General features: G+C 41.2%; 2 protein-coding genes across 2 annotated transcripts; one reads left to right on the plus strand and one right to left on the minus strand.

Moving 5' to 3' along the window:
- Nucleotides 1–57: 57 nt before the first annotated feature.
- On the plus strand, nucleotides 58–12,180 carry mex3a (mex-3 RNA binding family member A). The gene is made up of 2 exons (XM_034153469.1): nucleotides 58–536; nucleotides 3,584–12,180. The coding sequence occupies exons 1-2, from the start codon at nucleotides 116–118 to the stop codon at nucleotides 4,729–4,731; spliced, it is 1,569 nt and encodes a 522-aa protein (XP_034009360.1). The 5' UTR covers nucleotides 58–115; the 3' UTR covers nucleotides 4,732–12,180.
- Nucleotides 12,181–12,447: 267 nt separating this feature from the next.
- rab11al (RAB11a, member RAS oncogene family, like) lies at nucleotides 12,448–22,541 on the minus strand. Its single transcript, XM_034153470.1, has 5 exons — nucleotides 22,180–22,541; nucleotides 18,529–18,724; nucleotides 17,455–17,648; nucleotides 15,866–15,946; nucleotides 12,448–14,201 (listed from the first exon to the last, which is right to left on the minus strand). Exons 1-5 carry the CDS (start codon nucleotides 22,217–22,219, stop codon nucleotides 14,062–14,064), a joined length of 651 nt encoding a protein of 216 aa, XP_034009361.1. The 5' UTR covers nucleotides 22,220–22,541; the 3' UTR covers nucleotides 12,448–14,061.
- Nucleotides 22,542–24,418: the final 1,877 nt, after the last annotated feature.

Consider the following 24,418-nt stretch of genomic DNA (forward strand, 5'->3'; position numbering starts at 1 on the left):
GGGACTAGCGCAAAGGGGGGAATTGGAAGGAGGAGGGGGTGAGGAGGAGGCGGCACGGGTGCTGTTTCTCCAGTCTCTTTCCCCTGTCTTTGTCTCACACACTCTTTTGTTAGCCATGCCTAGCCTGCTGGTTCTAGCAGGGATCATGGAGAAAAATGGGGGCTATGCCGGGGATCTGGCTGGCTCCGGCTTCGGAGGCGAAGGTCTCCTGGTGCCGCCCGACGAGGAGGAAGACGACTCCCGTGCCCTCAGGGTCGCGCTGGGCCAGTTGTCTCTGCTGGGGCTCGGGGAAGGCGAGGACGGCGGCGGAGCCCCAACAACAGGAGTACAGGACCGGAGTAACAATAACAACAACCACCACAACCACACGAACAACGTCGGCGGTTGCGTGGACTCGGCGATCCTGCAAGGGAAGAGCAAGTTGTGCGCCTTGTACGAGAGCTCCTCAAGTGAGACGAAAGGACGAGGCTGCAACATAACAGAATGCGTCCCAGTGCCCAGCTCTGAACATGTGGCCGAAATAGTGGGGAGACAAGGTAAACCGCTGGCTTGCAAATTATTTCCCTCCAAACTTGTGCTTTTATCCCGCTAACAGTGCTGCATTATCCCCGCCGTGGTTTCCTGTGTGCTTTGTTTTTTTGTTCACTAACTGTTACCTGGTGTTATTTGACAAAGAAAAGGGAGTGGTGTGTGTGTGTGTGCTCGCGTGTTTTTTGTACTCCCCCGAGACATCAGCCTCCCACTTTTTCCTGCTAGCAAGTTCTCGTGTACTCATCATTACACTCATTAGAACTAGTCGGTCGTTGCTGTGTGTTTATTTCTTGCTTTAGAGTGATTTTTTTGCACAGAGGTAGGAGAGAGCCCCGTTCCCTCCTGGGCGAATTATTCTACATCCACGCCATCAATGTCAGCGCACAGACACACACTGGAGCACGGAGAGCACTTCCTTTGTCGTCTGAGACGCGCCAGACTGTTCAAAAAGGCAACGTGCTGCTGGCGAGGAGAGGAATGTCTTTTACTTTGAGTTAATGGCTCGGAAAATAACCAAATATTACACATTTAGTCTGATTGGTGGAATATGTGTGGCAGCTCGTTGTTTATGTTGCGCACTGCCCCAGTGACACAATTGGACAATAGAGCAAGCGTGCTCCACTTGTTTTTTCTGTTGTTGTTATTCTCAATTGAGTGGAGTTGTAAAGTTCAATCATGTTATAGGTTTTTGTTCGTTTTTCTTACACGTGGAGGTTTTTTAATGAACAAAGACCTTAAGTTGAATGACAGCAGCTGTCAAACAAAGGTGTGAAAGTCGGGGGGGTGAGGGGAGGGGCGCATTAAGACTGTGTTGCTGCTTGGCACACGGGATGGCCTTAAAGGGTGACTCAGCGATAAGTGGCTCCAGGAATTGTGACTCCTTTGGAAAACACAAAAAACATATGTTTGTGCTTATTTGCAGTTAATTGGATAGGTAATTTCCACTATATGCAAGTTCCATATTTTTGCACAATGGGGCTGCTAAAAAGCTTAAACCTAAGTTGGATTTGAAGCTTGGTGGTGGTGTTGGTGTGGCTGCACCCATTGTTGTGATGAACCCATGGGTGAGAGGGGCAGAAAACAACAAGGATGGGGACGGAAGGGCAGTATAGCATCCAAAAGCTGAATGGGAGTCACGCCTTGGAGCTCAACACAAGGGGCTCCTCATGAGCCCCACTTCACTGCACACTCTCAATACCACATGGTTGTCTGTCAGGAGAGGGAGAAATAGGGGGCTGGACTGAGAGAAGTACAAAGACTGCAGGGTGGGTAAGGTACCTTCAGCAAATCCTGATTTATCTTGCAACGAAAACAAACAGGTCTTGAATAATGTCACAGGGGGCTCAGATGAGTTCAGATTGCTTCTTTTTACTCCCCTTCGGTGGTAACCTGGATTTAGCTTGTGCTGCTAAGTGCCCCTTGTCTCTCATTGCGGCTCCTGTTTTTACTCTGAAGTGTAAGTTTTGAATTTTAATGGGGTAACTGAAGACAGCCGAAGGGTGGATCTAGTGAGGACAAGTGCAGCGAGAGGGCTCCTTTGACTTGACCGGGAAGAAGTGCTGATTTTGGGGGATTTGAGATGAGCTGCTTTTGATTCAGGCCCTTCGTTAGTCGGCGTGCACACCTCCTTGTTTTCGGCACCGTACATCACAGCATGCCTAGTAAATCTGGCAAACGTAGCATCTTGCCATGAAGAAAGGGTTTGATAGGATTGTTTTCTCCTGTCAAAGTAACATGCAGTGATTCCCCAGGATGCTCTACTACATTTTTTTGGTGCTCCTCAAATCAAGGATGGCTTTATTTTGAATCACATTCACAGTTCAACAGTTGCAAAAATAAATTCCTGGTATTGTTGAATGAATCGTTGCCTTTTTTGGTTGTGGATAATAATTAAATTGATACTTTAAGTTGGACTAATTAAAAGGGGTAATGTCGTATGACAAAAGGAATTTAGCAGTCACTCTTTGATCCCTGGCAGGAACAGGTTTATTAGTGTAATACCACGCAATGAACACAAAGGACATTTTCGGTATGAGCAATACTAAACCTTCAGAGCATCACTATCCCTCTGTCCGTACCTCTGCTCCCTGAGAAGTGAGTGTTCCTGGAAAAAGTGGAGCTATTAAGTAGCATTAGAGCGACATTCATCTTCAACTTAAGGTCTCTTTGAACCTTTTGTTACCTGCTGCTGTGATTTTCAGATAGGAGATGCAAGTTGTGCTGTGTGATGTGATGTAAAGCACCGGGAGTCTGGAAAGATGAGCTCAGATTTGTTCACTGAGTAGATGTCTAATGGATCTTGTTTGTCCAAAGAGATGCACCGGTCTCTTTAAGACTCGGCAGAGACGAGAAGTGGTCAATAAATGCGGAAGTCTTAATGAGGGAGCTGCCTACATTTCTGAATGAAACTTAACCGGAGTGATGCTGGATGCAGTCTTCATGGAGTCTAATATAAACAGAGTCTTACCATGTTTCTCTTAAACTTAAATACAATCCTCCTAAATAAATACAGATTTACTGTATGTCCTCTTTTGTCCCATTACAGTGGCAGGTAATTTGTCATGAACTACCACTACCTCCCTTAAAAGCACTTAATAGAGTCAAATATTACACTCTGATCAGAAACCGGGCAGACGTAGAGCCATAAATGGCCCAAAAACAAAGCATATGTGGGATGACTGTACTGTAAGGTTCAAGGAGAGGTCAGGAAGTGCATCTGTAGCAAAACAGCTATGTCGTTGCTTGGAAATACCTCGGCACCACCAAGGTATCTCTTAGAAAGATGTTTGCCTGATTCAGGGCTAATAAATAAGTGCACTAATGCTTAAGTGCTGGAAACCTCATAAATCATGGTAATTACTCTGTGTATCCTTTGCCAGAAAAAACCTGCAACATATTAAGTTAAACTGGTCATAATTGGTGAATAAATCTACATTTTAAAATATCTATTAGCCCAGGTTGATAACAAAATGTTAACTTGATTTGTTAGTCAAGCTATCTAACTGATGTATCATATTTACCTATTTTAAAATGTTTGTTTTTGACTCTGCAGGTTGCAAGATCAAAGCCCTGCGGGCTAAGACCAACACCTACATCAAAACCCCCGTTAGAGGAGAGGAGCCGGTGTTCCTAATCACTGGCCGGAAGGAGGATGTTGCCCTGGCCCGCCGTGAAATCATCTCTGCCGCAGAGCACTTCTCCATGCTCCGGGCCTCCCGCAACAAGCTGGGAGTTTCCTTCAGCGGCTCCCCGCCCACTCCTCTGCCCGGTCAGACCACCATTCAGGTGAGAGTGCCATACCGCGTGGTGGGGCTGGTAGTCGGGCCTAAAGGCTCCACCATCAAACGCATCCAGCAGCAAACCTGCACTTACATCGTCACTCCCAGTCGGGACCGCGACCCTGTCTTTGAAATCACAGGGTCGCCCAGCAACGCCGAGCGGGCCCGCGAGGAGATTGAAGCACACATCGCCTTCCGAACAGGAGGCCTGCATGACCACAATAATGAGAATGACTGTCTGGGGCCGAATGGTGGCAGCAGCCCGTCGGGCAGCAGCGGTGGTCTGGAGAGCCGGCTACAGCAGGTGTGGGGGCTGCAGGGGGGCCAGCGCAAGCCTCTCACCAGCAGCTACCGCCAGAACTTCTCAGAGGCCATGGTTGGAGGGGTAGGAGGAGGAGGCGACGGAGTGGGAATCTACAATAAGAGCAACTTCTCCAGCTCCGGAGAAAAGCCCTGCTCTTATTTTGGATCAGAGAGCACCCAGAGCTGGGGCGACCCTGACTACCCCAAACAGGTGGCCTTCTATGCCCAGCAGCGCTCCAAGAGCTTCGGGGGCCTCCCGCTCCCCCTGACCAGACTCTCCCCTGGCTTGTCCGAGTCTTGCGGAGGTGGAAACAACAACAACTCAGTCACCAGCATTGTGCCTGTGTCCGGCTCACCTCATGCCCAGGCCCGCCGCGCCCACAGCGAGCCCATCTCAGCCGGCGATGGGTTCCCCGGCCGTCTGCCAGTGCCGGACTCGCCCCCGGCCACTGTGCGGGAATGCATGACCTGCTTTGAAAGCAAAGTGACGGCTGCCTTGGTGCCATGTGGCCATAACCTCTTCTGCATGGAGTGTGCCATCCGAATCTGTGAGCTCAACCACCCGGAGTGCCCAGTGTGCCACACCCAAGTATCACAGGCCATCCGAATATTCTCTTAAGAACCACATCAGTTTTTATCATTGGTTTTGTCAGTGTTTGTTCAATAATTATTTACTGTTATTATGATTATTATTATGATACACATTTTTTGTTTTTCAGAAAATTTACAAACAATCAAGCAGATATTTTAGAAGGCACTGCTTGCTTTACTAAAAAGTATAAGAAATATTTTTAAGTTTTTCTTTTATATATATATATATGCATATATATTTTATAAAAGTTTTGTTTATAAGAGAAGTATAGTACCTTGCATTTTCAGTTTTTTGACTGCTGCTGTTTTTCATTCATGAATCTCAGTGTAGGCAGAGGTAGACAGTAATGTGAACATTTTATTATTCAAATTTTTTATTTTACCATGAAGTGGGTTTATATGGAAGGAAGAAGATGATTGTTGAGGTACCCAATCTGCACCTGACTGACCCAGAAAGTCAATGTTGTTATTAGAAGGAGAAAAAACAGAATTTTCATTGCACCTTACAATCATCTTGGTCTAAAATAGGATTTCAATCATACCTTGGAATTTCGAGAGCTGATGTGAAGGTAGATTCAGCCTTTTACTTTTTACTGTGATTGTGGTTTGATATAATTGGTCCAAAATGATATTAATTTTAACAAAAGGAAAACGTTAATAGATTGATCCAAGTCAAAGCCTTGTAATCTCTACAAGTAAAGAAAAGACGGCCCTCTTATTTCATACTTTACCTTAAAGTCTTATTAACCAGATTGATGTTAAAAGGAAATAGGACATTACATCATTTATTTATGGTAACTACTAACATTTTATTGGCATCATCATTCACAGAGATAGATGAAAGTTGTATGAAGTATCAACAACATTTTCTTTTCAGTAGCCATTGATTACACTTTGGTCACTGCAGTTTGTTGTAAAGATTCAGTAATGCTTGCTCCTCGTGGCACTTGAAAAGCATGTGGTTCCTCGGTTGGCTTAAAGCACTGATTTAATTTGTGAGGCCGAAAGCCTTGGAATTCATCCAGTTGGCTGGTTCTCGATGTCTGTCACCCCAATAGACGTGTTTCAAAGCCACCTTAACCGCGCTTTATTGTCTCGTGTGGTCATTTGGCCACAGTCGCTGAACAATATAGGACACAGCAAGAGCCCCAGTCAACAAGCATTTCTCTGAGGTGTGCACCGTAAATAAAGAGGAGAATTAGAGTGTGGACAGAAGCCGAGTAGAACTGTAAAACTCTTCCTAAATCAGCAGCAGATTCAAATAGTTGACACTGTAAAATACAGAGTCCCAAATCAGTAATCCTCGCTCCTCGCTCCACGTCCGCAATAATAACAGCATTATGTGCGAGCTGCGAGGGGCCAGCTGTCCCCCCCCCCCCCTCTGTAATTAGCGAAGCTGTACAGGAGCAGGTGTTTCACGGCACACTGTAGCTGTGACCCCGAGTTGGAGGTCTCGCCTAGCCCCCTTTCTTTCTCTCCTTTCTTTGGGAGTGGCTTTTATGTCCCCTCGTGCTTACAGTTTGATCGTTTGCTTTCGAGGCCTTTCTGAGCTGGGCGTATTGTCCTCGCTCGGCAGCAGCGTGGGCTGCAGAGTGCTCGGACACGGCCCGGATCTACTCATTCATAATTAGGCAAATGGGTTGGTCCAGGTGCGGACCGTGTGGGGACTCTGGGGCTGTATGAGTGGTACGACAGGGTCCCGCAGTGAGCCCTTTACCGCCCCGCCCCACTGTTACAAGCACAGAAGGGGCAGGATGGTCTGGATGCAGCTGGGCGAATGGGACCCCCTCCTTCCACTCCCTCTTGCCCCTTCCTCCCCCCTTTCCTCTCCTTTTCTGCTGCTCTGAGCTATCCCTACTGGGGAGTAGGGGGCCTCTTTTGTCCCTAAGCACACACACACAACATTTGAAAGACACTAGCTGAATTTGGCAGTGCCAGTGAAATGAATGGAGGCTTAGGATAGAAATAAATTATCTACAATTATCAGGGGATACCCCAGCTACCTGTTTTCAGCGTTATTTGCTGTTTACTTCTTCCAAATTATGAAAACGAACATACATAATGATTCCTCGATTTTCACACTGGGTGCAGTCAAAGCGCCTCCTTCACTCCTTGAAAGCACCGCCCCAAAATGTGGATAGGGTCCTGCAGATCGTGTCAGCATGCTACTGTATGGGACATCCTGCAGCTGCCCCTTCACTTTGGACACCCGGGCTTCAGCCAGTGGCAGCCCCCCCCCCCCCCCTCACTTTGAGCTTCCAGAATAAAATCAGACAATTGTAATTGACAGGAAAGCAGAGGAAACGCCCCATTTAACCAGCACTCATGCTGAATCAAATTACACACCCTCTGCGTCTGCCTTAGCCCCAGCCTGGGGATTTCAGAGGGCTAGAGAAGGGGGGGGGGGGAGAGTAGGGATTAAAGCTGTTGAATGATAGGGGGGGGGATTCATTTTGGCTGAAGAAAGAGAAGTATGCCCTCCAAAAATGTTAACTGTGCAGATCTTGCAATTTTATTGACCATTCGAGTCCTGCTGCGAGTTTTCAGTGTTTGTCACTTGTGAGCCAGAGCTGATTACAGGGAGCATCTCTTGTGTTGTATAGGAGAACAATTCAACTCGGCTTCTGTCTCAAAATTATTGGCAATTACAGATTGTGTCTTCCACACATAGGCCCCTCCTTTTTTTGTTTAAACAAACATATAAAGCAGACCCCTCGCGTTACGTGTGGCCTGCAGGGAAAGCACGTACTCTCTGAAAGTACTCTGAAATCTATCAGATGTAGAAATAATAGTTATGATTTTTATGGATGGAGAAATTGCACAGTGGTTTGGCCTAAGCTTTCAGCGTGAAACTCAAGGCAGTATGACACTGTCCTTTGAACTTTAGTATTTTTGTTATTTTGATTTCTGCCTTAATATTTTTTATTAAGATTGCCATTGCTTTGGCATACAAGGTAGCAACTTTGGCCTTTGATAGTATCTTCCCCTAAAACAACTTTTACAGTAATTATTTTTAGAGAAAAGAATGTGAAACTGCCCGGGTGGGGATTAGAGGGATTCAGGAAATTAGGCTCTTTAACACTTTACTTAATATATAGGAGTAAAGCACCTTATCACAAAAACATTGAATAATACCAAACCGACCACTGATGGTGAAATACATTTCATAGGATTTGAAAGACATGCACATAAGGATTCCCTATCATTTTTTGTATTATGGTGGTTCTTGTTATTCTTAATACTACAGTAGTACTAGTGGCTCTTTGGGAGAGCTCTCATCCATTTAGTCAATGCTGATGACTTGGTTGAGTTTTGCACTGGTTTAGTGAAGAGAGGGCTTATTGGAGATTCTCCCTGTTTAGACGCTGTATAAGTTAATAAGTATTGTATTTTATGGGAAAGCACTCCATGTAAATACATTATGTGTACCAGTTATGAACATCCAGACAAAGGCCCGCTAAAAGTGAGGTTTGGATTATTTTTACAAGCTGAGGGTGTCATTGTCAATGTTTCAGCATAAAGAATTTCAATATGTCTCTGATTTTAGGGAGGGCAAATCTTTTATATATGCGTCCCATCATCCTTTTTGACTATAATAGTATATTAGATAGATCCATACATTTAAGAAATATTATTTAAACTGATTAACTTAGTGTTTCATCCAAATATATATAGATGGAAATTAACCAGACACTCCTATAAACTGTAATAATGAATTTCCTTTATAAAGCCGCTGATGTATAAATCAAATCTCAAATGAAAACTGGAATAAATAGTATGTGTAATAACCCCTGATGAATAAATCCGCTTCTATGTATATTAGGATGAAAAGCAATAATAGGACTATACTGGGACAATAAACAGAGGAGCCTGCTTACTCAGTTCTTTACATAATATTCTATCCAGAAATTGACCTTGATTATTAGGGAATAACGTTTCTGTATAATATCTGCTTACAATTCGTTATGGATAATTGCCAGTGTAGAAACAGAGATCTTATTAATAATTAGTCAAAGTTTCAGTATAATTAATTGTTCTTTTTGTGTTTATCAGGGTCTTAAGTCATTTGATTGTTAATTAAAACAAAGGGCAGGTGAGACAAACTTAAGGATTGCTCCTTCTGAGATGATGAAACTGGCATTTCTGTGACTTCGAGGAAATCTCACTGCGCTGTAAAAGTGATCTTTCAAACAAACAAACAACCAGACCAGAGCATGAGCACCAGCGTCTGTCTTGTTTTTAAAAAAGCAGGAGCTGGTGACTTTGCGTATGACAGACTGATGTCTCGAAGGCTTTGGTCAAAATGCAGCCGTGAGGAGAGGGTAAGACAACATGATATCACGATGTGTTGTCCATGTGAAGAGCTTGTATTCTTTACCCTCATTATCTAAAGTCACATACAGGGGCAGACGTGTTACTTATAGCAATCTTAAAATGATTTCTGTTTACATAGGAGTTTCTTTTTTATGGCTCTATTTTATACTAGTTTTGCACTTTTCATTTGTATTTTTTTCTTTTATAAAAAGGTCAGACATAGCCAAAGAACAAAACACAAGGAGAGGACAAATTATTAGTTAACTTATTTTAGAAACTTTATCAAATCAGGATTATTAAGAAATAATCTCATAGCTAGAATAACTCTGTTTACCCAAACATCTTAGAGGCCAACTAAATCGATATCAGTGAAATGAAGGCATATCATGTTTCAGTGTTGTAAGATTAGTTTAATACTACAGAGGCGCCCGTAACAGACTCACTTCTCCCCAAAGAGATCAGCTAAAAGCACATCCTGGCACTTAAAAGTCCTGTGAGTAGTTTTCCATTGTCATGGTTAGGTTAGTGGGAGAAGCACAGTCATGGGAATGTCTTCATCTTTCTGGAAAACGTGCCTGATCTGGTGAATTTCAGATAAAAAGGGACATCATTTAATATTTAAAATGGAATTGTTATGACAATGACAAGCCATTGAGAATTCCTAATTGTTAAGACCCTTAGTAAGGCGACGGTGAGATAGTGAACAAAATTGAATATCGTTTGGAGAGCCCTTTAACTGTATCCTTAAGTTTAACTGCATGTTAGTAAAATAGGTAAGATTTATCAGAAACAAAGTTAAGATTACATAAATAATTCATCAGCCTGATACCTGAAGTGTATACACAGCTTTAAGACCTTAAAGTAAACATCGGTTTAAAATCATATATTTACCATGTAGTCTAACTAATTGATACATAAAGTTTAAGAATATGCTAAGGTGTAAGTTTCATTTGTCTAACTCACCCAGTATGAAATACTTTTTTAATTCAGTGGAGCAACAAAGGGGTGGGTGACTCAGTGACATTTGATTTGTTAAGTTCTTGTTAGTATTATTTACAATATTGTATTAAGCTTACTATTATAGTAATGGTAGAAAATGTTGATGTTTTTCTTCTCTTGATATGAAAAGGTCTTTATGCATTTATGTAGAATCCCTTTTAAGGAGTGATAGGAAATCCTTATTTTCAATGGATGCACTTAAGCAATTGTACCAACCTGTCTAAATCACATTGAGCAACTAATGCATTTGAATGTAAAAAAAAAAAGAAAAAAAAAGACCACTCAACTCAATGCACTCCTTATGCTTATCGTTTTATACGTTTCCAAGTGAGCTTTACGTTTTGGTTTGTTTTTTGGAAAGAATTTGCGATTTTCAACGTAGACTATATTTGAGTTCTTCCACATACATTTATAGAAAGTAACTTAAAATGAATAAAAAAAAAACATATGACAGTTTCTCAAATCTATTTTGCTAACATGGGTTATTATTTGGTAGAAAGCAGAGGAAAAGAAGTCAGTATCTGGATGTTATTTATGAAAAGTACAAAAATGAAGCAACATATTTATGAGTAACCTCAAGACATTGTTTTTTAATTAAGAATGACGAGAAGTTAATATATTTCTAAACACAGGGAGGTCAGTTTCTACTAAGTAAGTCAAATGAGAAAAGAAGTTTAGAAGTTTTATTTATGAAAGTTATGGAGGCTCGCCTTTTCCACATACTTCCTGCTAATGAAGTGAATGGAACGAGAGTTTCCCCATAGCTGAAATTGTAACTTCAGACGTGCACTACTCTAACATCGGTGCATTAACAATGGAATAATTACAGAAAATAATATAATATTTTTTAGAATTTGGAGATATTTTAGTCACAGAGCATCAATTTTGTGCCTCAATTATATATTTTTCCTGCATCAGCATTCTTTGTGCAGTGCTGCTTGCTATTACCCCTTCTCCCCTTCGACTAACCCCATGTTACTGACTGAAACGCATAACTCATTTCCTCTGTAATCTAAACTCGCTTTTACTTATCAAATGTTTAGAACATGTTACGACTGCAATGCTTGGAATGAATGAGGCAGATGTGACCCTCTGCCAATGGGCCACACACAATTTGTACACTTTCATTCTAACATTTTCTACATCTACTACTCAGTTCTGTGATCGGTGGGGACAGAGCTTTGATGAGAGACTTTCCCTAATGTGTTATTTAGGTGAAATGTGCAAATCGAGCAGAGACATCCACGAGAGAACAGCGCACTGTGTAGTAGATCTACATATCTAGATGCACACGAATACACACAAACACACAGATAACATGTTCATTACCGTACTAGCTTGCATGTATGTTGTATGGTCACTTAGAAAGGAGAAATGGTGCAAGTCCTGCGTTATCTTTTAACATCAGTGCACTTGGGCTGTTTCTCCTCTGTAGATTTTCATAGTTGGAGTCTCTTTGGAAACAGGAAAGTTGACACAAGTTTGAAACCAGGCAAAGAGACTATTTCAGTCCCCACATCGAAGCTGGATTTTGTACTCTCAGTAACCTGCGAGTGATGAAAGAATGTCCGCACCTCATCTGAATTAACTTGAAGTTCCCAGTTTGTGTAGATACACCTAAAAAAACTTGACAAAAACACTACAATAGCACATTTTCTGCTGCATGTAAAGGATGGGGACTGAAGTGGCGCTTGCTGGTGAAACTTGCAACTTTTTCCAAAGAGGCCGATACAGTCTGACAGTTTGTCTTTGGTAGCGTTTCCACATTTTCCAGCACAGTAGAAGTGTTTCATACCGGTCTAATAGTGGTCGTAGTGCATTAGCTTTTGGGCCAGCATCAGCTGGCGCTAGTTTCTGGTTTCTCTGTGAACAATGAAAGAGGGTTTGATAATGTGGCCCTCAGCGGCTGACCGTCAACTTTGATGGGTGGAAAAAAAAAAGAAGTCTTTGAACTCTGTTACAGTATGCCATGTCGTTACACGGCATGTGATATTGCAGGTTTATTTGTTATAGCACATGTTTTTTTGTGAATTACATTTTTTGGAAACATTTTTATTATTATTATTGTATCTGCGCCATGTTAGTTCTGGTTCTTTGTTATTTTTCCAAGATTCAAGATGTATTGTAAATGTTTCTAATAAAACAAAAATGAAATGATCTCCAATTGATATCAATTGTATTTCTTTGTTTAAAGAGGGCATTTGATTGTCTAAATTGTTCTTTTCATGATGACATGATATTTGTATTTCCATCCTGATGTTCAGAGGAACTATCATTTTAAAGCAAAGATCTATTAATTTACAGTGGGCATTCATTATTATATAAAAGGCACATTAAGTCTGCTCTCTAGCAGATTCATTCATAACAATGTCAGCTACTTGCAGCCTTTACCATTTACAAACATCTTAAAGAGACATGAGAAGAGGCAGGCTATAACAAATGAGATTTATTTATACATATGCAGTCCAAATATACATATATCAGAATAAATGTTTAAAAAGCCCTAACCTACACCAACCAGTTTAAGACCTGTGAAGTCAACAGAAGTGTGTTGTGGAAACACATAACCAGGATAAACACCATCTGTGTGCATAACCTTTGGATTTAATTAAGCCCCTCCTAACACTACCATCCTTCCTCTCATCTATTAAACTATTAGAAACTAACAAACCCAATATTGGCTCCCGAATACAACCCCCGCCCCTCCACAGGAAATACAGAAAGTGAGTGAGGGCAGACCTCAGGGAGATCCCGGAGGGCAGGGTCCTGTTCCAGTTACATACAGTGTAGAGAGAGATACAGAGGAGTAGGTAGCAGGCAGTGGAGGATTTCACTTACAGTAAAACAAGCCATGTCGGGTACATCAGAGACCACAGGAGCAGGGGAGGGCTGAGTGCCCTCACTACCTCATCTCCTGAAACATTATCCCTCCATCCATCTATCTATCTATCTATCTATCCCAGCAAGCAAGCAGCAGAAGCACCAAAGGGTTGTCCACGCGTTCAAACCATTTTTCATAACCTCTCCCACTACACCCAAAGGTTCGGGGCAGGGCTGATAAAGTCAAAGGAAGAGCCAACAACGAGCCAGTTAACCCGTTCACCAGTGATGCAGGCTTTGCACAGCGTTAACTCAGAGTGTGATGGGAAGGCTGCAAGAGCATGACTCATCTGTAGAGTACAACATGTGCGCAGAGCAGGAAAGCCTTCCAAAGCAAGATCAAAAGCAATCAAAAATAAATGACATGTCACTGGTAGGAAGGGATGTTATTGGCCTGGTGAAACACACATTGAAGCAACCAACTTTGACCAAATTCCAGTGTTTGCATTCAGTAAAAAATGCCTTTAAGCATTTGCTCCTCTATTTGACGAGGAGTAGTCGCCCTTCTTCACACAAAGATATGATATAGCAGAAAAAAAGTAAGACAGTTTCCGTTGCTGCAAAGTGATCAGAATGGAAAATCTAAACCAAATAGTGTTAAATTGAAAACCCAACCAAGACCGTAATATAGTGTTCAATAAATATGGTAGATGACTTTAATTTCTAAGTATTAAACATTTAGGAAAATGGGAATGACTGTGGCGACAGGGGTTGCAGTTCAGTCTTTTTGATGTGGATTTTTATTGCCCTATATCCTGCTTGTGGAAAACTGAGAGAAAGCGTTTACTGGCTTGTAAATAGAGCTTTCAAAAAAGAGGACAGCTTTCAAAAGACACAAAAAGGATCTCGTAATGAGTTACATTTTTATAGTGAATCGGTTCTGATCATGTACCTCTTTCAAAAGCTTAATGCATTGGGTACAAGGCCTCCCACTCGTTTCCTTTCCATTGATACTTTCCCTCCCACACCACACCCCTTGTCTAAACCTCTTTACTATCCCTTCATCACTGGTCCCCCTCTTATTCTTTTTTATTAATCAGACAATAGACAAACCCAGTACAAGTGTCCTTGTGTGGAAATCACTACCTGTCTCTCCCTGTCCATCTGTCTGTCTATGTCTCTCTCTCATTGCCTGGAGGTGAAGGAGGAGGTCAGTGGTAGGGTCTCAGTTGCTCTGGCAGCAGACGCCCTTACTGGAAGAGTTTTGGGTGGGCTCGACCGTGATGGGCACTACGTTGGAGGCCGGTGAGAAGTCTGAGTCGGTTCGCCCTGACATCTGCCTTTGTGACACGATGTTGTAGATGGCTGTGATGGAGAGAAGAGTACAAGAGAATGAGTAATGTGTACATGGCTGTAAATCCAGCCAACAGAGGGACATATTGTGATAAAGACAAACAGCATGGCAAAACGGAGCAACAACTGTTCTATCCAGACTCCTGGCAGCAGTGGAGGATTCTTTCCATCCTAAACTGGCATCGTTATGTCATGTGGCAGAAGAAGGAATGTCAGGCATTGCCCAATGCTGCGATCTGCAATACAGTTTCAATCAAAATTGCAATGCTTAAATAAATATTGAATGCTGTGGGGTCTGCTCCTGTGACCCTGCATGCTCATGCTTGTAGAAAAAAAACAATAAGGTTAAATGTTTAAATGCAAAAAAGGAACTTAAGTTTGATTTCACTTTTTAACTAGCAACAGCCTTTATGTTGTTAATTTCCCTGAACTTTGGCCGAGATGCCATTTGGGTGGTCAGTTGATCAACCTGAGAGAGGAGAAATGGACGGGTGCCAACAGCCGTCTCGCTTCCTGTTGCATACTGCCGCTTTAACTCCAAAGTACAGCCAGATGTGGAACAAAACTGTCTTGAAATAAAAACTGCTTGTGCGGCAAGAAGGTTTAAAGCAAAACAAAACTTCTGGCTGACTGATGTGACACGTCAGGTGGTGAAACTATGAGTCATTACTACGGGCCCCACACAGCCCCATCTGCTGCACCTATATAATCCAGCAGGAAGACCCCCTCTGATCCACGATGTGTCGGCTGCTGATATCTACACACGAGACATCTTCCCTGCCCCACTGGGTCTTAAGTTCAGCTTTTAATGCTGCACTGCTAACTTCCTCTAGTCTATCCCTAATGAGCTACATTAGCTCAATGAGGATTAATGGTTTGAAGTTTTTATGAATTCGAAATGAGTGATAAAGTTGTGGGCAGAATGTCTCAAACGGCTCGAGCGGAGGTGTCTGGGAATTGAGCATGTTTCAGAAACAGAATACAAACATACAAAGTGGCGCATACTTGCAGAATGATAGCCCCTGGAGCAATTGAAGAGGAAGCACCACTCACTGTTGGATTGCCCCTTTAGGCACTCCAGGGGTTGTCGCTACAATTGCTTTTCCCTCCATGCCACCAAATCTCCAACATCAAATGCACTTATTAGTGTGGCTTTATCCCTCCTGAGGACACTGCTCAAAGACATTGACTTGAGAACCGTATCTATGGACCAGCATAGGAATGTCTTTTTGAAAAGATCCATTTGGTGCAGTGGATTTGTGACCACAAACAAAAAACACTACTCGTTGCTGATAATTGAACAACTACATAACAGCTCTCACCAGGCTGATTGGCTAAGTTGTCTTTCTTTGTTTCAAATGACTTCTATACCTCAGAAAAGATGAAAGTGGTGTTCTCGCCACAGACTACTGCACATCAGTGAGGAGCACAGACAACTGATAAAATGGGTTTTGCTGCCATCTAGTGGCAGAGGATTGGTGTTGTTATGTAAAGCATCGCAGTCTGGATTGAAATGAATCTCTTTCAGACAAATGAACAGTATATGCAGAGCATTATTAGTTGATGTTCTGAGGAACTTCAGACAGCAGTGCCCTTCAGGCTTCAGGATAAACAAATAAACTCTTAACATTTCATGTAAACACTAAAAATGAGCAAGAATTAAACATAAAACTCACCTGTGAGAATTGTCTGGAAAGCCAGCTCCACATTAGATGAGTCTAACGCTGACGTCTCCAGGAAGGACAAGCCATGCTTCTCTGTAAAACAAACATGCACATAGTGTTGTGAGACTGCATTATTTTTAACTTTCAAATCTACCACTGAGTTGAGGTGTTACTGGCATTCACTCGGCACTGATTCAAGGATTGATTTCTGCTGCATAATCTGCTCACTCCAGGGTTCTGCCTAGAAATTCACTCATTTCAACTGCTCCGGTTTGATTGCAAAATATAAAACTGTTTTGTAATTATGAAACAAATCTAATGGTTTGTGTGACAACTGACTGGTCTGCTGTGTAAAGTATACTTACACTCTGAGGAAATGCAATGATGTAACTCACAAAGACAAGGAGTATAGAATATAATGGTTTACATTGCGATCACATAAACACCTTTTTAAAGCAAATCATAAAGTCAAAAACAGTTTGTTAATTAACATTGCTAATTATTGAAACTGGATTACAAAACACTTTGCATGACGTGTCCACCACATCGTCTGTATGTAAATTAGCCATCAGTGAGTCCATTCGTGTTACGGACAAAAAAAAAAAATCAGCTCAAACAGAAGGCACTGACAAGTACATATATTCATTTATCTAACAATGAAAATGAATTCCTTTACTCTACACAGGATCAAAGGGGCTCATGTATTTGACATTCTTACAGGCAGTCCTTGCCAGAGCCACTTACCAGTCAAATTAGGTGCAACAGTGAATCAGACACAGACTCAAGGTCAAGAGTAAACACATGGCCCAAATTCTCGAAAATAATAGTGTGTCAGGGTCAAAAAGGTTTCCCAAATGATACTGCGAGCCTGGCTGTAACAAATAAACCGGTTTCGAAAAACAAAGCCCTGAAATTCTCAAAGGGCCAGGATAAATAGACATGTTAATTAATTTAAATTAAGTAGTTTGACCTCATGTTTTGCTTTCTTCAACATTCAAGCCAAGGACATTTTGTATGCATATTTAGAAATATGCATACAAAATGTCCGTCACAGTGCAAACATTTCTAACATGAGTGTTACCTCTGGGAATGATCACACTAGACTGTATTATAAAAACAGTACAACCCAAACTAAAAGGAAGCGTATGTATAAGCACTCATTTACTGATCAACACAAGTACTTAAAAGGTACATTTCACACATTTCATGCAAGCAGAGGGAATTGCATCTTATCATGGACGAGAGGCTTGTGCTAGAGGTAGTAAACATTAACGCTGTCCTCCTCGGTTGAGCACTAACAGCTAGCTCAGGTTAGCCTCTCGTCCATGATTACATGCCCTTATATTCAAGAGAAAGCTTACATTTCTACAGCATATATTGCCAACACTTGATACAAAAGCACTACAGGTAAGAGGAAGGATATGTTTTTTTGTATTTTGGGTGTACTGTCCCTTTAAAGGACCTAATTAAGGCAGCTTGGGGATAGTCCACCTATGATCATTACCACAGCTCTAACCTGACAATTATCTATTGAGGCAGAGTCCTCAAACTTCATGGGAACAACACACGAACACACAAACACACAAACACACAGACAATACCTGCAAGGGCCTTGGCCTCCTCGGTTGGCACCGCCCTGAGGTGGCGGAGATCACTTTTGTTGCCCACCAGCATGATGACTATGTTGCTGTCTGCATGGTCCTGCAGCTCCTTCAGCCAACGCTCAGCATTTTCATACGTCAGGTGCTTGGCAATGTCATAAACCAAGAGAGCTCCAACTGCTCCACGGTAGTACCTGGACAATGCAAGAGGAGTTCAACTTCATATCAATTGGAAAAGAAAACGTCTTCTTGTCCCAGCCTGTAGATTTCAGGAATCTTTGCCGGTGTGTAACATGGGCTTGGTACAACAGTACGGCTAAAAACACTGCAGACAACATCACAAAAGTGAACATTGTCTGACATTACTTATATTATTTAAGACTGGTGGAGCTTGCTTGTCTGCTTCTTCAATGACTGTGGGTGTTTGATACGGTATGCCTCAAGGCTGGTTAGCTCATTAGCATAGACAACTTATAAAAGTTACACATTTTGGGAGGGAACTAGATTGATATGAGGAAGCTGTGATTAACCAAACACTTCCTGTTTCAAAGCAAAAGGCTACAATTATTGTAGTGTTAATCACTTCATCTCTTTCTTACTATTTCATGAGTGTTGATTCTAAATTCATTTCATAGATGGAGGATGACTCTTGAATGGAAGTTTATAACCCTTAACCTACAACCCCAGCCATTCATAATGCAGCCACACGTGACTGTGAATAACACTTTTGACCGGAAACAAGAGCACAATGCACATGCGTGAGGAAGCAAAAGAGGTACTTAAAGTTCCTGTGCTTCACATGCATGTATAACAAGAACATGCTTTTTGTATCCAGTGCTTAAAGAGCTGTGTTTGTCTTCATGTATGCGAGATTCAATCGATAAAAAGTGCCATTATTTTCTTCAAGTGAGCACGTACTTGTGTGAAGTGGGTATTTCAAGGCTTTTATACGTGCATAGCTACAGTGTAGTTATGACGATGGAAATCTTAGGTCACAGGCTGCCTATATATAGACGTCTTTTGTGTGTAATGGTGCTTCAACAAAGTAAGGGTTTAATGACGTAATGTACTCACGCAGAAGTGATAGCTCGGTACCGCTCCTGTCCAGCTGTGTCCCAGATCTGAGCCTTGATGGTCTTGCCTTCTACCTGGATGCTGCGCGTGGCAAACTCCACCCCGATGGTGCTCTTGCTCTCAAGGCTGAACTCATTCCGGGTGAATCGGGACAGCAGGTTACTCTTCCCTACACCTGAATCTCCAATCAGCACCACTACAGGGGAAATGGGTTTTGGACAGAGAAAGAGGAACAATCATCATCAGCACACGGTGCATTGTGGACTCAACCTGCTAATACAAGTTGTTTAATGGGAAAACTCTTTGGACTGATTGGTACAAAACAATCTAACACTTCATGGTTACAGCTGTAACAGCAACTTCGTGGTAGACCTTTGAGGTAACAGCTCATTCAAACAAAGAGAAGTTACACTGGACAATGTGGGTTGACTTGTTTAAATTCAAATTTGATTTTCCTTGTGATTAAATCGCCTGTCTCGTCAGTGACGCATGCGTGTGGCTCACAGCCGAGGTGGAGCAGAAACTCAGGGGACTCCCACTGAGTATTTAAAATAAATCACCTGCTCTTTTCAGGAAGTACCCTCAGAATGAGGAAAGGTGAAAACGGTGATTCGCTGCAGATTTGACCAATCCAACGTGATTCAGATATGACAGTATTTGACTGTAATCGCGTTCAAAAAGATTTATTAGAGCACTTGATATAACTCAAACATATTTTACCTACACAACACATCAATATATATGTAGAAGTAAGGTGGTCCTGCTGTTTTAGAGTTTGTTTATAATCTAAATAATCTAAATGTTTGTACTAAACCTACTCCCACCCACAAAGCTATTGCCTAAGTTAATACAGCCACCTTTTTGTAATTCCCCCTAAGCATACAAATCAATAAACTGATTCTATATTCCCTCAGGATGACTACACTTAAAAAAAAAGAAAAGACCTTGCTTTGGTTAACAAGCAGTGATTACGGACATGGGGTGAAAGAGGTAAATGACTCAATGTACACGGGAGTATTCTTTAAATGGTGTGGACTCATCTATTTGATCCCCACCTAAAATGTAGGCCTAATTAAACGGGCATTATTAGGGTGAGTGTTTGTCAGATAACTACTTCTGCAACTGTTAGGTGAGTCAGTGTGTCAAAAGGAACCAGCGACACACCAGCTCACCACCCTGCCATTATGAAATAGGAACTTGTTATGGAATGTTGTAACGGCATTAACACACCGACCACTGTGTCTACACTTGAGTTTAAGCAACACTTCTTATTCTTAAAGGAAAATATGTGTTAAAGGTTGTCTGTGGTACTATGGTGTAACAGGCACAAGTAAAAACCTGTTCACATTAAGGGCTGGCGTATTTAGTCTTTGAGATAATCAGTCTGTATCAGTAAATATGTCTAAGCTATGGGGGCGACATGTACTAAAAGTGTGGCTCTCCTATAAGACTGAAGAGGCAACACTGCCATTCTCCATTTCATCAGGGACAAAAGATTTGGGGCGGTGGACCAAAATCATTATGGAACCATTTCTAGGTAGTTTGCCATCAGACAGGTAATATCATGGCTACCTTTCACACCCATTCACTCCCCATTGTTGGGTGTGAATTCTTCAGCTGAAGAGATATGACATCTCTATACAACACTGCACCCAGTGATGTGGCCTAACCTACAACTGTCTGAAGGAAGGGTTGAAGAACGGACAAAGTTATTCTGGGAATCGTAGTCTTTCTGTCTGTTCAGTTGGATTAATTTAAATATAAGAAATATTAATAAAAGATAACCATTTAAGGTCCAATTTCATGTTTCAATGCATTCTGAAGAAAAGCAGTGGAAATGCAGGATGGTGCGTGCAATCCTAAAATACTATATCCATGAAAGTAGGATTTTCTAAGTTCCAATTTTACCGCATTTAAAATGTATTATGTATATCTATGTAAAAGAGCAGATGGCTTGAGTTGGGTAGAGATATTTGGTTTTAAACTAAAAAAAATAATTAGGGAGAAGGAAGGAAACAATAATTTAAAAAAAAAAGCGATTAAATATAGAGTAATTTTTCATGCAGAAATAAAGAGAAAACTTATTTAGACTCCCAGGTATTGAGATTTCCTGTTTTATACCATGTTTAACAGGATATATCTGGATTGACAAAACAAGACATTTACCCACTATAGAGGCTCAAACACGTCACTGAAATGAACAAGAGCAGAACAAAGACAAGAGGAATGTCTCAGCAGGACAGAGGGATGCGTGCCTGCGCTGATGTCTCGATCAGTAGGGAAAGGTTTATGTGACTCACCAACAGCTCACCCAACTTGACTCATGCTATCTAACAGCAAGCGAAAAAAGATTGGTTGTAGGAACAAAGGAGAGACTTCACAATAACGTTAGCACTTTCCTGGTTTAAGCATTAGACTGAAGGGCGGCCAATACCTTATCGTGCCCTTGCACTGCAGCACATGATTGAGATACATTTGGTCACCAGAACTAATGTTATTTTATCTGAGAGGGAGTGAGTAAATCTCATCTTCGCTATGCTCAGGGACAGACCTTCTCTGTGGTGACACACACACACACAACCACACACACACACACACACTTCATGCAGGTAATTCCAGTTTGACATGCTTGTTTGGTGTTCTATATTTGAACAGAACAAGAGCACTTCATTTCCCCTTTGCTTGTGACAAGGTACATCCATGAACTGTTTGTACTAGATATCATCAATATGGGAACAATGAACACCCCCCACTCACTGTATACAGTTACAGTATAATTTACACAATATGACACTTTATAGAAGAATGGTTCTGCATAATATCAAGATTGTTAAAAGATATCTAGTCACCTAGAACTTCCCGATATCTATAAAAGAGACTGTAAATGTTTGTTAGAGCACATTGATACAAGTATTAGAGTTTAGACCAAGCAAGCAACATTTGGTTGGTTAGATGTGCCTTGTGTTTCCATTGTGAAGTGTATTTTTCTAAATGTTACTAAGAAAACACATGAAACATATCTGTCAATCTTAATATTTAATGATTTAAGGTGGTGCAACAATTGGAGCAGGCAGCAGATGTTGTTGACAAAAAGAGGACGGTTTGTCCAAGTGCCAAAACCTGAATGTAGATTATAATAACAAGTATAACTTGAAGTCCTCAGGCCTCACACTAATGGACCAAACAACATTCAATCAATCAATAAGAAAGTCTTGATGGAGGGTGCTCTGATTCGTCTGTCCTGCCACAGATTATGACCCCCTTGTTGACCATTAGCGCATCCTAACATGATTGCATCATCGGCCTGCAAGATGAGGACTCTACTGGAGATGCTGCTTAATAAATAAGCGTACTTATAAACTGCCTTTATGTTGTAATACTATGGTTCAACGACTGTCGTAATGTATGTCTTCAGCCACTGTCGTAATGTATGTCTTCAGCCACTGTCGTAATGTATGTCTTCAGCCAAAGGAAAAGCTAACAGCAGGTGCCTTTGTGTCTCGGTCTTATGTCGTATTACACCTTGTTGTTAGGCATGCGGGTTAAGGTTAAAACACATCCAACTACTCGGCGTCAAAGGACAGTAGCTCACAGGTGAATGCTTGATGTCGAAGTTTAGCTAACTTAGCTTTAAATAAAACAGCTACTCACCTTTAAAAAGATAGTCGTATTCGTCTTCTCTGTTTGTCATAGCTTCTTTTCTTTCGGCGTCTCTACGTATTTAACTCGAAGTCGAACAAACTTCTGGTGTATCTCAGCTCCGTCACCGACAGACCACCGTCACGGCTCTAACGTTTGTTAGCCTCACACGGAAGACGGTTAACTCTCACTCAGACGACACAACCGCTAAAAAACTGTATAAGTACAAGAACGTAACACTATTGTTGTTATCAAGCATACAAACAACCAACAGCAACTAGTACCTGAAAAAGTTTCTACTCGTCTTCCTCACCCTGTGTCACTTGCCATTACCGAGGCTGCGACGTAACGTCAGTTTCTTAGTCCCGCCTCTGGCTCGCTCCTAATGGTCAATAGCTGATCGACACCTGTCACTAACTTCTTTGTGATTGGTTCTTCGTGCTGTCGGTCATCATTTGGCTGCTGTTCGTTTACAAGGATGACGTAGGCGGCCCCAAGCCTCAACAGGTAATATCAAGCTTCAGGTTAATTAGCAGCAGCAACAGCAGCAAAGCCCATCTGGCAAACAGTGGTATCACAAATATCTCTTTGTAACACGTGTCACTGCAGTCTGTAAGTACAGATGCAATGTGGATTTAAAACATTGCCTGTTGTTATGTGTAAATGGAAATATAATAAATATGTGTTTTAACTGATTACATGATGGTGTACATGCTATGTAAGATTGGTCTATGCATTACTGCTTCAGGGTTCAGAGATCCCAGCTGTAAAACATTGTTAACTGTGTTTTCTTTGTCCTATCCCCAACCCCATTTATATCTTATTGACAGTGCATTTTAATGCAGGCCATTCCAATACATATTATGTCTGAAGCACCCATTAGCCTAGTTTTCATCTGTATTTGCTAGAGAGGTGTGAAGTTGGCAGCGTAAATATGCCTAAAATCAAGAAAAATACATTTGAAGCACTAATCTGTAAGCATGTCAATTACAGTAGGCCTACATGCAAACTATTTCCTGGTTCCACTTTTTCAATTGTGAGGATTTTATGCTTTTCTTTGTTAAAGTCTACTTGATACTAACAGATTGTCTGCAGGTTTTGGACTATTAGTAAGGATGATTCAAATGCTATTATTTTATACTGACTGTGAACATTATTAGCCAATATACACTAAAAGTTTGAGTATTGCAAGTGTTTGTTTACGTTTGAATGTAAGATGCAGATTCATTAACTATATATGCATGAAATTGCTTTTTTATTAAAGTGAATAATGCAGCATTTAATGAGTCACTGTGTAAACGTATCAATAACATAGTATTTCACAGCAAGTTGTACACACTTTTTTAATATTGTTGTGCTGAGGGAGGAATATTTGTATTTCTTATATCACATATGGATAACACAGTGATCCTATGTTTGATAAAAGACCTCATCATCTTGGTTCAACTCCTGTTCGCTGCATGTGTATCTTATCAGATGAATCCACTCATTCCTATAAAAATGACAGCTGGTATGGTTTAATTGTAACATTTGCAGCAGAAAGGAAACACATTTATACCATTATCTCCTAAGCCCTATAAAGAGGTTTTTGCACTCATTAAATACATGCATCAACATTCTGGCAGAGTTTATCAACATTAATTGGGCCAGTTAATTATCGCAGCACAGTCAGAGGAAAAAGAAATATCAAGCTTGAAAAGGTTACTTACCCCTGACCCAATCTGTCAAACGCAGATGCTACTGTATGTCTTAATTCATTTTTAATTTGAACATCTTTGCATTTTAATATGTTGGAGTCTACAGCATTTATATACCTCATTATGGAGTTCCTTTAAGGTTATGAACCTCTGCTGCAGCCAAGCATTTCATGTACAACTGTTTAAAAAGGGCCTGGATTAGAAAATGACAATGGCCAAGCATTGAAAACTACAAATTCACTTGAATTAAATCATGTAGTCAATTGTACGTATTTGATGATTACTTGAATTCTAAGGGCCTCAATTACAACATACTTTAATTGTTACAGTAAAAAAAAGCACATGCGTTACTTATAAATCTAACAATTGATCTGTTTTAGTGTTTCCAGTAACTCATTACACCGTGATAGTGAGCCAATATGCTTAATATCATGACTAAAGCAAAATGGATTTCAGCTTTATCATAATTATTTATTATTTAAACATATCAAAATGTCTTCTGGAAAAACACCTTTCTCTTATTATCAGACACAAATAAAACACAGTAGTCCAGC

This window comes from Trematomus bernacchii, unplaced genomic scaffold (genome assembly GCF_902827165.1).
Source record: "Trematomus bernacchii unplaced genomic scaffold, fTreBer1.1, whole genome shotgun sequence".
NCBI lineage: Eukaryota > Metazoa > Chordata > Actinopteri > Perciformes > Nototheniidae > Trematomus > Trematomus bernacchii.

Bases quoted from the DNA above. Each gene is read 5' to 3' on its own strand.
- rab11al (XM_034153470.1), bottom strand. From the start codon at position 22,219: ATGACAAACAGAGAAGACGAATACGACTATCTTTTTAAAG. The intron at 18,725-22,179 runs GTGAGTAGCTGT...TTTCCCCTGTAG, and splicing joins ATACGACTATCTTTTTAAAG to TGGTGCTGATTGGAGATTCA. The intron at 17,649-18,528 runs GTGAGTACATTA...TGCATTGTCCAG, and splicing joins TACCGAGCTATCACTTCTGC to GTACTACCGTGGAGCAGTTG.
- mex3a (XM_034153469.1), top strand. From the start codon at position 116: ATGCCTAGCCTGCTGGTTCTAGCAGGGATCATGGAGAAAAATGGGGGC. The intron at 537-3,583 runs GTAAACCGCTGG...TTGACTCTGCAG, and splicing joins CGAAATAGTGGGGAGACAAG to GTTGCAAGATCAAAGCCCTG.